This window comes from Leucopleurus acutus (assembly GCF_964270905.1).
Source record: "Leucopleurus acutus genome assembly, chromosome: 3".
NCBI lineage: Eukaryota > Metazoa > Chordata > Mammalia > Artiodactyla > Delphinidae > Leucopleurus > Leucopleurus acutus.
Genome location: NC_139145.1, coordinates 144,146,183 through 144,161,424, shown reverse-complemented (window position 1 = coordinate 144,161,424; position 15,242 = coordinate 144,146,183). Strand labels below are relative to the sequence as shown.

Below are 15,242 nucleotides of genomic sequence, written 5' to 3'. Positions count from 1 at the left end.
AGATTTAAAGCTAATAAAAAAAGTATTATTTATAGTGAGGCCCTTATGTGTACTTTTGAATTAATAAAGCTAACTAAACTTTTGAGAAATGTATTATAACTTAACAAAAATTCCTAGTTCTGAATAGCTAATGAACTACATTTCAAAACATTACAAAAAAAATAATGAAGCCTAAATATATAAATTCCAACTTTCTTTTTCCAACATTTTTAACCACACATGCAAAAGAATACACTGTTAGTCTTTGTGCTGTAATTTGAAATAATTCAGACATTGAAAAAGAGACTGAACTGTTGCTCAACACATAAAACAGTCCAAAAAACTCTCAATCCCAATATTTTTACTGATCTGGTAGAAAGTTTACGTCCTTGTCCAGAAACATGCTAGAAAAGGTTGATTTTACTAAACTAAAATACTCTGTAGCCTAAAATACAAATTATTTTCAAAAACTGTTAATTTTCCTCTTATCCAAAGGCTTCCCTAAATAATTCCCAGGCATAACCTACATATACTACTTCCTTATAAAGAAGATAAGGTCATCTAAGTGGGTATTAAATATACAGGCACAAGCTTTGCTAGAGCTCTGATACTTACAGTCTCTTTTCCTTAGGGATATCAAAGGATGCAGCCATATTCATTAGGGTTGGCAGGCAGTGCAAATGATGGCTATGTGAATGAGGAAGAATTGTGTTTGCCTAAAATGAACCATAATATTTTTGAAAAATTGATTATTTTATGTTTCGGATTATCCACAGATATAATGCTAAAAGGTTTTACTCATGAATTATTCATTTTCTAATATATACTTATAGCTAACTTTTATCTCATCTACTTTCAACAAGGATGAGCTATCACAAATATAAAGATACAGGCTCATGTTATGTTAATAGAACTCTAAATTTCATACATCCTTTATTATAACATTAAATTATAATTTTAAGTGGTACCCAATTAAACTCACTTCTTAAATGATCTAAAAGGACTATATGTCAAAACTTGGATCCAGTGTTATAATGTTATGTTAAAAGTAGCATTTAGGGCTTCCCTGGCGGCACAGTGGTTGAGAGTCCGCCTGCCGATGCAGGGGACACGGGTTCATGCCCCGGTCCGGGAAGATCCCACATGCCACGGAGCGGCTGGGCCCGTGAGCCATGGCCGCTGAGCCTGCGCGTCCGGAGCCTGTGCTCCGCAACGGGAGAGGCCACAGCAGTGAGAGGCCCGTGTACCGCAAAAAAAAAAAAAAAAAAAAAAGTAGCATTTAAAATGCTGGATGCAATATCATAACTTATGAGTTGACTTCTTTGGTTTAAAAACCACCTTCTCAAAACAGGTTTGTCTCATATTCCAACAATCTTTAAATAAGAAACTTGTCTTCTGCTTTCCAAATGAAGTCCTACCACCCAATCTGCTTTCTACCAGTAAAGATAAATTAATTAAATGTGGAAGCCAGAAGATATAAGAATAACAAGCAACGAACTAACACTGCTATACTCAAAATGACTAGCTTTTATATTTCAAGGGAATCACAGAATTCTGGTGTATGGGGGAAGGGAATGGATGAAATTTATTAAAGAGATTCCTTCACATAAAGGCAAATAATTCTAGATATTGATATCCTTACAGAAATGATATCTTAATTAAAATAAAAATAATCACACCTGAGATTCTGCAATATTACTTAATTATCTCATAGACAGACTGAAGGAAAACAGAGCAAGTGGCTAAATAATTCACTGATAAACAAGACAGTTATCATTAAACTCTGTTTAATTCTCTTTTGCTCACTCACAAAGCCCAACTGCTATGTAGAAAAAAAACCCTGGTGATGGAGGGGACCAAAAACAACTACAAAAACAAAAAATATTCTGCCAATAATAAACCATAACATAATTTTAAAAGATTTGCCATAAGTTTACTTAATGAGTTTAAAGTGGTTCTTTTTATTTAGTGTTTATTAACTAATTGGTGACAGAAATATAAATTTCTAATTTGCAAATAATCAGAGTACCCTCACTGCTTGATCTGCTGGGAGTAGAGAATGATCATATTACTTCGCTAGCTCCTTGTTTCCAGAAGTTACTGATGTCATAAAATCGTGGCCAGAAAAACAGATTCCCACCTTCTAAACCTAAACCTACAAGTTTACAGAGAAGTATGTGTTCTAATGAGGCAGTTATGTTTAGATTTTTTTCCACAAAGTTTTCTAAAATTCAGGCACTGACTATTATATATCAATTCTATTTAGCTGACTGAAGTAATACCTATAGTTTTGTAATTTCATGCTTTTTAGGTAGGAAGTCATTCTAAGAGCAAGACTTTTAGGACTCAAAATGTCAGCATCAAAAGTGAGTATAAAAAGGCAATAGTCAGTTCTCTGTATTTTTTATATTTGTTCCATTTAAAAAACTAGCCTATATATATAAGATACAAAGTATCAAGGGTTCTTTGTAATGCAAAGATAAACATTCAAATAAATGTAAACTTATTTTTTTGAGATAATGCAAAGTAAATCGTTAAAATAGCCTGTTTCATAAATTAAAACATTAATAGTATGAAACATAATCAGAAGTTGTTAAACTTACCATATGTAAAAGCTCTCCTAAAAGGATGGTAGCTCTAACTGAGATATGGTCATCGCTGTTTGTTATCACCTCAACCAAACCCTTTGAAAATAAGAAGAAAATATCATAGCTGCAAAATATTATATATGAATACAATTATGCATCATATATGTTTGTTGCTCTGAAAGAATTCTGTTAGAGAAAATAAAATAAATAAAATAGAATAAAATAAGGTTTATAACTCTTACCTCTAAAAGCCCATTACGAATAAATGCTGATAGTATCAGTGCCAAATAATTATCCATGAGGTCTGGCCTGGAAATAAGCATGGCACAGAAAAATTTAAATATTGTTCCATACACCACAAAATTTAACATAAAAATAGTAATTGTAATAAATGTGAACTATTTCTATATCTAAAGTCTACCTGGATCTGGCACGATGAGGAAGAATAGTTTTTGCCTCAGCTGCTACAAAACCATCTGAAAGCCTCCAACTGTCTTGGAATCTACCTGGATCTAAAATAGTTAAATTTAGATAGTTAGAAGAAAATAATATACCAATGAAACACTTCAAATAACCATCAGCTAAGCAGGCTACAAATAATTTTCTTAAACGTTCGTTAAAAAAAAAAAAAAGAGGGCTTCCCTGGTGGCGCAGTGGTTGAGAGTCCGCCTGCTGATGCAGGGGACACAGGTTCGTGCCCCAGTCCGGGAAGATCCTACATGCCACAGAGCGGCTTGGCCCGTGAGCCATGGCCGCTGAGCCTGAGCGTCCGGAGCCTGTGCTCCACAACAGGAGAGGCCACAACAGTGAGAGGCCCGTGTAACGCAAAAAAAAAGACTCAAGAAGGCATACAGAAAAAAACGATTTATGTAAATGAACACAGATTTAACTTCCTTCACTGAGGGACTCAGAGTCATCTGGGCTAAAATAAAATAACAAGAATCAAATAATCCACTGTGAGAATCACATAAGGTTTCTTATTAACTCCTCTCTTCCTTTCTTAGTCCATCCTTCTATTAATTTCACTGCTCATTTCAGAAGCTAGGGTGATGGAGAAGAAATTTAAATTTCCTTCTAGAAATTTATCTGAGATTTTATTTTTATATTAATTTCAGGCCACAAATATGCAGTAAGAAAATGATATTTAGTTCAGTATTTTTCCTTTGAGGAACTCTGTCTCCATTAGATAATCCATTTAAAAAATTACAATATATGAGTAGTGAATGCACTTCAATACTTACCTACACTGAGCAGTGCTTCTATGAACTCTTCAGTCACAACAGGTAGAGGAAGACGAAATATATCATAAAGCACTTCAAGGAGACCTCGCTGCAAGTACAAATAAATACAGTTCATCTGTTTTTATGGAATAAATCTTTGTTTGCAATTTTTTAAATGTCCTATTCACAGATTAAAAAATCGATAAAAACAGAACTACTGTATTTTAGAAAACTACCATTATCAGGCCTATATTACAGAAGAGATAACTACTGAATGCTTACTACATATACATGATGTAATCTTGTCAATAAATCTTTTATTATCCCCACTGTACACATGAAGAAATACATTTAAAGGTTAAAAATAATTTGCCCAAGGTCATGGAGCTATAAATAATAAAAAAAGGAGTCAAACCTCAGTCAGCCAGACTCAAAGGACCATGTTCTTTCACCATTTGCTGAGTAAGAAGTCAACTGAATTGGAACCTTTCCATCTATAATTACATCCTTCCATGGTCTAAATGCTTTTATTTTTAGTTCACATTTTAAGCAAGGCACCTCTAGCTAATATTTACTACTAACAATAAGAAACAAAGGGGCAAATTTTGTCCCTCTGAACAAAATTAAAACAAAAACATTAAAGAGGAAAAGGAAGAACCACATGAAGAGTTCATTTTTTTCCTCTAATTTCAATTTGTTTTAGTTGTTTAATACAATTCCTATACACTAATAACTTAGGACTATGTCTAAAAAAAGGATATAAATACCCCAATTTTAATCAGAACCACTACTCATAACATATAAAAACACAAGTAAGAAGGCATAAGTTGCATAAATACTATATTTACTTTTTAGGTATATTTTTTTATATTGCTTGAACCTTTTACAATGAGAATGCCCCTGTGTATTGTTTGCACTTTTTATTGAATAAAGCATAATTAATTTCATATTTTTAATCTAATTTTAATACAGCCCTACTTCCTAACAACAGCAGTGTTTCAAATGATTCATATTATATTCTTAGGGTTCAACTAAGTAGTAAATATTTATTCATGTATTTTTAAAATGCTCTGTGATACAGATTAACAATTCATGAGGAAAAAGCATTACCTGAAATAAACTTTTTCCAATTAATTTCCTCCACTAAAACTCCATGAATGAAACAATCATAACTTTTACCTACCCTTATTTCCATATTTGGAATGCAAAGGACTCCAATTAGAGACTGAATCCCAGAATTTCCAGGCTTACATAAATTAATAATACCTAAAAAAGATAAAAAGAAAAAAAAATAACTGATTTGAATTTCAAAAAAATTTTCTATAGTAATGTATCCATAATACAAAATGTGACATTTTTCCATGCTAAATTACACTATTACACTATTTGATTATCATAATTGATAGTATATTTCAAACATTCTCTGAATTTGCCAACTAATTAGAGGTTATCAATAATTTTATCCTTTAAATTACTTCTTCTATTTGTTTCATACCCAAAAAGGTTTCATGAATCTGACTGCCTATTATTCCCATTTGCTGATGAGTGATTCTCAGGGATATTGGAGAGAATAAGACAATGTCTTGCTTATTTAACACTTTCTCAACCTGAACTGATAAACTTTGCTTGGCATTTGCCTTTTAAAAGTTTAAGTCTCAAACTTAACGAATGCACAGACGAGTATAACCAACAGACTTCAAATAAACTGAATGGATCAAAATATTAAGTGAGAGAATTTACTCAAACAATTTTAAACATATTAACACCATGTCACAAAAGAAGATATGTATCAGTAAGTAGCCAATAAACACAAAAGTGTTCAATATCATTAGTCACTGGGGAAATGCAAGTTACAGTCAAAATAAGATACTGTCACACACCCACTAGAGTGGCTGAAATTAAAAACTGATAACACCAGATGCTGGCAAGGATGTAGAGCAACTGGAACTCACATACCTACATGATAGGAGTATAAAATAGTGCTTCAGTATTTTGAGAAAAAGTCTTGCAGTTTCTCATACAACTAAACATATATCGGGACTTCCCTGGTGGTGCAGTGGTTAAGAATCCGCCTGCCAATGCAGGGGACAGGGGTTCGAGCTCTGGTATGGGAAGATCCCACATGCTGTGGATCAACTAAGCCCGTGAGCCACAACTACTGAGCCTGTGTTCTAAAGCCCGCAACACAACTACTGAGCCCGCGTGCCACAGCTACTGAGCCCGCGTGCCACAACTACTGAAGCCCACGCACCCTAGAGCCTGCGTCACAACTACTGAGCCCACGCACCGCAACTACTGAAGCCTGAGCGCTGCAACTACTAAGTCTGCATGCTGCAACTAATGAAGCCCATGCACCTAGAGCCTGTGCCCTGCAACAAAAGAAGCCACTGCAATGAGAAGCCCGCGCACTGAAAAGAAGAGTAGCCCCTGCTCAACTAGAGAAAGCCCGCGTGCAGCAACGAAGACCCAACACAGCCAAAAAAAACCCATATATCCACCCTGTGACTCAGCAATTCTATCTGGTATTTACCCAAAAGGAAACAAAGCTTACATCTGAAAAAAAATTTTACAATGCCGCTCATAGTAGCTCTATTTAGAACGATCAAAACTGGAAACAGGGGCTTCCCTGGTGGCGCAGTTGTTGAGAGTCCGCCTGCCGATGCAGGGGACACGGGTTCGTGCCCCGGTCCAGGGAGATCCCACATGCCACGGAGCAGCTGGGCCCATAAGCCATGCCCGCTGAGCCTGCGCGTCTGGAGCCTGTGCTCCGCAATGGGAGAGGCCACAACAGTGAGAAGCCCATGTACCACAAAAAAAAAAAAAAAAACTGGAAACAGGTCAGGTATTCACTAACAGGAGGAAGGCTAAAAACACAGTGATATATTTACCCAGTGGAATACTACTCAGCAATAAAAAGGAACATATTATTGATATATACAACATGAATCAGTAGCATTATGCTGAGTGAAATCAGAATCATTAAGTTGAGTGAAAAAAGCCTACACACAAAAGTATACATATACTATGATTCCACTTAAATGAAGTTTCAGAACAGGCAAAAATGATTTGTGATAAAAAATAAACAGAGCAGTGGTTGCTTCTTACAGGAGTGGGGTCAGGGATTAACTAGGAAGGGACATGAGAGAACTTTCTGCGATGATGGTAATGTTCTATATCCTAAGAAGAGTTTGGATACACAGGTATAAGCATTTGTCAAAACTCATCAAATTGCAGACTCAAGATTTGTGCATTTCACTGTAAGGGGTAAATTTTACCTCAAAGTGCCCCCCCCCAAAAAACCTCAGAAACAAACAAAAATAACCAAATAAGAACCCTAAACAAATAGTGAACTTTAGGTAATAATGTGCATGCTGAAGTGTTTAGGAATCAGGAGAACTTAATTTTGCAACTTCTTTAAAATGCATTAGAATAACATGAGGACTGATGAATTCTCAGAGGACTAGGCAGATGGGTAGATATGTAATAAAGCAAATAGAGCAAAATCTAAGTGGTAGGAGTATATGGTGTTCACTGTATAATTTTTCTGTATCGTTGAAATTTTTGATAATAAAATGTTAGGGAAAACATTTTTTAAAAGTAAGGGAAAACATTTTTAAAAAGTCATATAGGATTCTGAAGTTCCCTGTTACTTTTACTTAAGCACATATATTTATATTTATGAATAATATGTATCTTCTCTTTGCACTTAGGTTCAAAATTCAAATTAAAACATAATAGACAGACTTACTTAAAATACCAAAATAGTGTTTCTCAAACTTTGATGTCTGACAGTAATTTGAGAGATTATAGATTAAGATAATAATCTGCAATCACAGTCTGCACTAATAGGGAAAACAGGCTCCTGCAACTCAAGAAACTGTGTTCTAAAAGTTCATTTTTCAGTCAGTTTTTTGGATTTTGAAATATATGATAGAAATAACATTACAAACATACAAAAGCTCATTTAACCCAAACACAGTATCACAGAATCTAATACTATTAAGGAAATTATTTTTGTGAGAAAATGTTTTCAGAATTCTAACTTGAATAATATTCCAGTTCTTACTTCAATAGAAGGGAAGAACACTCCAACCTTTTAAGTTTCTAATGATGGATCAGTGCATTAAAGGACTCTAGGACAAACTGAAGCACAGCAGAAAAACGTTTAAGAGAAACAAGAGACTGGCAGAGATTAGAGGTACAGTGACTGGAGAGCAGAGTCTACAGTAGGGAGAATGAGAAGACTGTAGCTAGGCTGTACTGGTGGTCAGAGTTGGACAGAATTCATTCTTGGGGGGGAAGAAAGAAACCACTTTAACGGCAAGGAAGCTGAAGAATGGTGAAGGACGGTAGCTGTAGCTACAGAAAATAAAGTTATACGTGATTTCTAAGGCAAGGGCACTGACAGTTAACCTTGGCAGGAGGACTGTGTTGGTTTTCTATGTTGAAAGAGTGTGTGGAGGCTAGTAAAGTATAAAAAACGATGTGTGATGGTTGAGCCCTCATAGAATCCTAGGTTGTCCATTAGGATAAGGCGAAAAAGGCAGTCATGAGGTATAGCAAGGTTGGGATTTTTACCAACATGTGAGAGGCCAGAGGAAGTCCTTGTACATATATTGGCTAGGGCTGGGATAGTCTATGGCTGGGATAGTCATTTTTATGGAAAAGATGTTAACTGGTTACTTAAGTATACAGAAATGTTCAAGTAAATTTTCCTGTTCTATTTATTGCTATACTCCTTTGTATGCTATCCCTTAAATTATTCTGCAAAGTCAAGAAGGAAAAGGTTGGCTTCCCTTGTGGCGAAGTGGTTAAGAATCCACCTGCCAAAGCAGGGGACACGGGTTCGAGCCCTGGTCTGGGAAGATCCCCCACACTGCGTAGCAACTAAGCCCATGCACCACAACTACTGAGCCTGCGCTCTACAGCCCACAAGCCACAACTACTGAGCCCACATGCCACAACTACTGAGGCCTGTGCGCCTAGAGCCCGTGCTCTGCAACAAGAGAAGCCACCGCAATGAGAAGCCCGTGCACTACAACAAAGAGTAGCCCCTGCTCGCCACAACTAGAGAAAACCTGCATGCAGCAACGAAGACAATGCAGCCAAAAATTAAATAATACATTTTTTTTAAAAAAGAAGAGGTAATCATTAATACAAAATAACACATTTAGTGCTGGTATTATTTTAAGAAAAATGTTTGCTTTTTATTCCATGGAAAGGTAAAACATGTATAATCCCTCTTTTCAAGAAATATTGGACTACTAGGCAATAGAAATAAAAGCAAAAATATGGTTTTCTCCGGGTATATGCCCAGTAGTGGGATTGCTGGGTCATATGGTAGTTCTATTTTTAGTTTTTTAAGGAACCTCCATACCATTCTCCACAGTGGCTGTACCAATTTACATTCCCACCAACAGTGCAAGAGGGTTCCCTTTTCTCCACACCCTCTCTAGCCTTTATTATTTGTCGACTTTTTTTTTTTAATTTTATTTATTAATTTTATTTATTTTTGGCTGCGTTGGGTCTTCATTGCTGCGCGCGGGCCTTCTCTAGTTGCGGCGAGCGGGGGCTGCTCTGCGTTGCGGTGCAAGGGCTTCTCATCGCGGTGGCCTCTCTAGTTGCAGAGCACTGGCTCCAGGCACGCAGGCTTCAGGAGTCATGGCTCGCGGGCTCTAGAGCGCAGGCTCAGTAGCTGTGGCGCACGGGCTCAGTTGCTCTGTGGCATGTGGGATCCTCCTGGACCAGGGCCCGAACCCGTGTCCCCTGCACTGGCAGGCGGACTCCTAGCCACTGCGCCAGCAGGGAAGCCCTATTTGTAGACTTTTTAATGAGGGCTATTCTGATCAGTGTGAGGTGATACCTCACTGTAGTTCTGATTTGCATTTCTCCAATAATTAGTGATATTGAGCATCTTTTCATGTGCTTTTTGGTCATCTGTATGCCTTCTTTGGAGAAATGTCTATTTAGATCTTTTGCCCATTTTCTGATTGGGTTATCTGGTTTTCTGATACTGAACTGCATGAGCTGTTTATATATTTTGGAGATTAATCCCTTGTCGGTTGCTTCATTTGCAAATATCTTCCCCCATTCTGAGGATTGTCTTTTTGTTTTGTTTATGGTTTCCTTTGCTGTGCACTTTTAAGTTTAATTAGATCGCATTTATTTTTGTTTTTATTTTCATTACTCTAGGAGGTGGATCAAAAAAGATCTTGCTGTGATTTATGTCAAAGAGTGTTCTGCCTATGTTTTCCTCTAAGAGTTTTATAGTGTCCAGCATTACATTTAAGTCTTTAATCCATTTGGGAGTATTAGGGAGTGTTCTAATTTCATTCTTTTACATGTAGCTGTCCAGTTTTCCCAGCACCACTTATTGAAGAGACTGTCTTGTCTCCATTGTATATTCTTGCCTCCTTTGTCATAGATTAATTGACCATAGGTGAGTGGGTTTATTTCTGGGCTTTCTATCCTGTTCCATTGATCTATATTTCTGTTCTTATGCCAGTCCCATACTGTTTTGATGACTGTAGCTTTGTAGTATAGTATGAAGTCAGGGAGCCTGACTCCTCCAGCTCCATTTTTCTTTCTCAAGATTGCTTTGGCTATTCAGGTCTTTTATGTTTTCATATGGATTTTGTGTTCTAGTTACATGAAAAATGTCATTGGTAATCTGATAGGGATTGCACTGAATCTGTAGATTGCTTTGGGGAGTATAGTTATTTTCACAATATTGATTCTTCCAATCCAAGAACATGGTATATCTTCCCATGTGTTTGTGTCACCTTTCATTTCTTTCATCAATATCTTACAGTTTTCTGAGTACAGGTCTTTTGCCTCTTTAAGTAGGTTTATTCTTAGGTATTTTATTCTTTATGTTGCGATGGTAAATGGGATTGTTTCCTTAATTTCTCTTTCTGATCTTTCATTGTTAGTGTAAAGGAATGCACCCCAATGTTCACTGCAGCACTATTTCCAATAGGCAGAACATGGAAGCAACCTAAATGTCCAACAACAGAGGAATGGATAAAGGAAACATGGTACATATATACAGTGGAATATTACCGGCAATAAAAAAAGAACAAAGTAATGCCATTTGCAGCAACAGGGATGAATCCAGATTATCATACTGAGTGAAGTAAGTCAGACACAGACAAATATATGATATCGCTTATATGTGGAATCTAGAAAAAAAAGGGGGTTACAAATGAACTTACAAAAACAGAAGTAGAGTCATGGATGTAGGAAACAAACTTATGGTTACAAGGGGATAAGAGTGAGGCAGGGATAAACTGGGAGATTGGGACTGACATATACACACAACTACATATAAAATACATAACTAATAATAATCTGCCATATAGCAGAGGGAATTCTACTCAATACTCTGTAATTGCCTACATGGGAAAAGAATCTAAAAAAAAAAAAAGGGCTTCACTGGTGGCGCAGTGGTTGAGAGTCCGCCTGCCGATGCAGGGGACACGGGTTCGTGCCCCGGTCCGGGAAGATCCCACATGCCGCGGAGCGGCTGGGCCCGTGAGCCATAGTCGCTGAGCCTGCGTGTCCGGAGCCTGTGCTCCGCAACAGGAGAGGCCACAACAGTGAGAGGCCCGTGTACCGCAAAAAAAAAGTGGATATATGTATAGCTGATTCACTTTGCTGTACACCTGAAACTAATGCAATACTGTAAATCAACTATTCTCCAATAAAAATTTTAAAAAAAGAAAAGCAAAAATAAACAAATGGGACCTAATGAAACTTATAAGCTTTTGCACAGCAAAGGAAACCATAAACAAAATGAAAAGACAACCTATGGAGTGGGAGAAAATATTTGCAAATTAGGCAACCAACAAGGGATTAATTTCTAAAATATACAAACAGCTCATACAACTCATAACAAAAAAACAAGCAACCCAATCAAAAAATGGACAGAAGACCTAAATAGACATTTCTCCCAAGAAGACATACAGATGGCCAATAGGCACATGAAAAGATGCTCAACATCACTAATTATTAGAGAAATGCAAATCAAAACTACAATGAGGTATCACCCCACACCAGTCAGAATGGCCATCATTAAAAAGTCTACAAATAATAAATGCTGGAGAGGTTGTGGAGAAATAGGAACCCTCCTACACTGTTGGTGGGAATGTAAATTGGTGCAGCCATTATGGAAAACAGTATGGAGGTTTTTTTAAAAACTAAAAGTAGAGTTAACCACATGATCCTGCAATCCCATGCCTGGATACATAACCAGAGAAAACTCTAATTTGAAAAGATACATGCAGACTGTCATACAGAGTGAAGTAAGTCAGAAAGAGAAAAACAAACATTGTATATTAACGCATATATGTGGAATCTAGAAAAATGGTACAGATGAACTAGTTTGCAAGGCAGAAATAGAGACACAGATGTAGAGAACAAACGTACGGATACCAAGGGGGGAAAAGTGGGGCGGGGAGGGGATGAATTGCGAGAGGGACTGACATATATACACTAATATGTATAAAATAGATAACTAATAAGAACCTGCTATATAAAAAAATAAAATAAAATTCAAAAAAAAGAAAACATGAAAATAAATAAATTTTAATAAATAAATAAAAGATACATGCACCCCAATGTTCACTGAAGCACTATTTACAATAGCCAAGACATGGAAGCAATCTAAATGTCCATCAACAGATGAATGGATAAAGATGTGAGATACACACACACACACACACACACACACACACACACACACACACACAATGAAATATTACTCAGCCATAAAAAGAATGAAATAATGCCATATGCAGCAACATGATGGACCTAGAGATTATCATCATACTAAGTGAAGTAAGTCAGACAGAAAGACAAATACCATACAATATCACTTATATGTGGAATCTAAAATATGATACAAATGGACTTATTTGTGAAACAGAAACAGACTCACAGACAGGGAAAACAAACTTATGGTTATCAAAGGGGAAAGGGAGTGGGGGAGTGATAAATTAGGAGTTTGGGATTTACAGATACACACTACTATATATAAAATAAACAACAAGGTCCTACTATATAGTAGAGGGAACTATATTCAACATCCTGTAATAAACCATAATGAAAAAGAATGTAATTTGGGATTACTAATGGCCTATCTTGCTTATTTGGTATTTATGACATTCTACATTACATTTTTAGGAACAAACTTTAGTTACATATTCAACTAACACTCTTAAAAATTTTTTTTGGTATAGATCTTGTTTAAGTTTATTTTAATGCCCAGGTTATCATTAGCATATTGACTTACAAATGGTCAATTTTAAGACTTGTGTACAAACCCCTCTTGGTTCTAATGATAACATATAAAGAAAGACTAGGTTAACATCTAAAGCAGATGCTACAATAATAATTTAACATTTGAAAAAATAGCCAAGCTTTTCTTATTGGATGTTATAAAGCAGCACAGAGGAACTTACCTGCCCATGACCGGAATGTTGCTATGATTCCCATTTTACTTGCTAGAAACCTTGCTTCTCTGTCTTCTCTGTTGGGTGAGGTGGGGGGGCGGGGGGGTGTCAAAGAAATTAAATGTTAAAATAAAAAGTGAGTTTTTCCTACCACTATATCAGAATAAGAGCTATCATTACTTAACATTTAAATATTTACATAGGAAATTCAACAATATATTAAAAGAAAATAAAGATCAGATCTACCTCAAAGCAAATTACCCAGTTATGTACTGATCACGCGTCCCCCCATTTAAAATTCACAACATCTTTTAAAACAAATTATAAATTCCGCTTTCCCACTGAGTTCTTCTTTTCCTGCTCTTTCTGAAAACTATTCTTAGGTAGCTCATTAACACCTTTAATTGAGCATTAGAGACAACACCAGCCTGCTTAATAAGCATCTCTGTCAAAATACTGCCCCTTAGCAAAGAAAATTACCACATAAACCTCTTACTTTTACCACATGTATTCTCTTTACTTCAAAAATCTTGTCCCAAATTTATTTGAGCATTTCTACCAAGCAAGCTCAACAACTCAGATATTCACCGAGATATTATTAAATAACTAGATATTATTATTGATCCATTTTTAAGCTCATTCAGGTTGTTGGCAGAATTCACTTCCTTGGTGTTATACAACTGAGGTTTCTGTTTTCTTTCTGTCAGCTGGGGCCTACTACCAGCTACTTTCTTCTTTTATAATTGGTATCCAATCATCTCACTTGTTCCCTTCTATGTAATAGTTTATGACAATTAATTAACCAACAGTATTACTTACATTGTTAAACATATTCCATATATGGTCTACGGCCAGTTTTAATACTTAATAGCAACCTTGTACTCTTTATTTATGCCACCTCAACCATCTCTACCCTGTAAACAGTCCATTTTTTTTTTCTGTGCCATCTTTTTTACTTCCCTAATGTTAAAGTTCTTAACAGTTGTGAGAATACAGAAATCCAGAGAACTGGGAAAGAAAAAAACAGAAGGGATAAAGAACAATGACAGAAAATCAAATTGAAGAATGGTAAGCAAGCAGATAGTTTACAAAAGAGAAATGAAAGTTAAAAACATCCCCCACACATACAAACCAACCACACTAAGCTCTGTGGTACTAATCAACATGACACTATAACAGAAACTAAAATGGGGAGGGGGGTTGGTGGAAGAAATGAGAATCAGACAACTGTGTGATTAAGCTTTTGGTGCTCCTTCTCTTAAAAATGTTTGTGACATACTTATACTGTTTGCCTGGTAATCCAATCTCTAACCTATTTGATAAATTAGTAGTATTGTAAAAAAAAAAAACAAAAAACAAAAAACAAAAAACACCCATTTCCTTATTCCCTAGCTATAATGTACTCATGCTCCAGAAACTGCCCATACTCCAGAAACTTAAGGAAAGCAAAGTATTGAACCAAACAGAAAAGAAAGGATTTTGGTGGAATGTACTCCCCCCTCCTCAACTCTAAAAAATATCCAGGTTCGTCTCTTGCTTATTCTGGTAGGCAGAATTCTAAAAATGCCCCTATCCTCTCAAGATTCTAGGTCTTAATCCCTGGATCCCTGTGAATATGATATCATTGCCATGACTGTGATTATGTTTATGTTATATAGCCCGGCAGACCTTAAGATACGGAGATCATCTGGTAGGCTTGATCGAACTGGAGAGCTTTCTCTAGCTGGAAGCAGAAGAAAAAGTCAGAGAGATTCAAAGCACAAAGATTCAAGGAATTCCTGCTGTGTTTGAAGATGGAGAGTACCATGTGCCAGGAAAAGAGGGTGGCCGTTAGAAGCTGAGAGTAGGCCCCAGTTGACAGTCAGCAAGAAAACAGGAACTTCAGTTGTACAATAGCAAGGAAGTGAATTCTGCCAACAATCTGAGTGAGCCCAGAAATAAATGGCTTCTTCACCAGAACTTCCAGATAAGAACCACGCCAGACCTCTGACCTACTGAACTGT

General features: G+C 36.4%; 1 protein-coding gene across 5 annotated transcripts in view; it reads right to left on the bottom strand.

The window, feature by feature from the left end:
• RICTOR (RPTOR independent companion of MTOR complex 2) overlaps positions 1-15,242 on the bottom strand; it is a 127,646-nt gene that overhangs the window by 37,174 nt on the left and 75,230 nt on the right. For all 5 annotated transcript variants that reach the window (XM_082837398.1, XM_082837400.1, XM_082837399.1 and 2 more), the window contains 7 exons: positions 13,249-13,316; positions 4,971-5,053; positions 3,809-3,896; positions 2,989-3,079; positions 2,810-2,876; positions 2,583-2,663; positions 595-695 (listed from right to left, as the gene is read on the bottom strand). In XM_082837398.1, the coding sequence (XP_082693524.1) occupies positions 595-695; positions 2,583-2,663; positions 2,810-2,876; positions 2,989-3,079; positions 3,809-3,896; positions 4,971-5,053; positions 13,249-13,316 (579 nt within the window). The remainder of the gene's footprint in view (positions 1-594; positions 696-2,582; positions 2,664-2,809; positions 2,877-2,988; positions 3,080-3,808; positions 3,897-4,970; positions 5,054-13,248; positions 13,317-15,242) is intronic.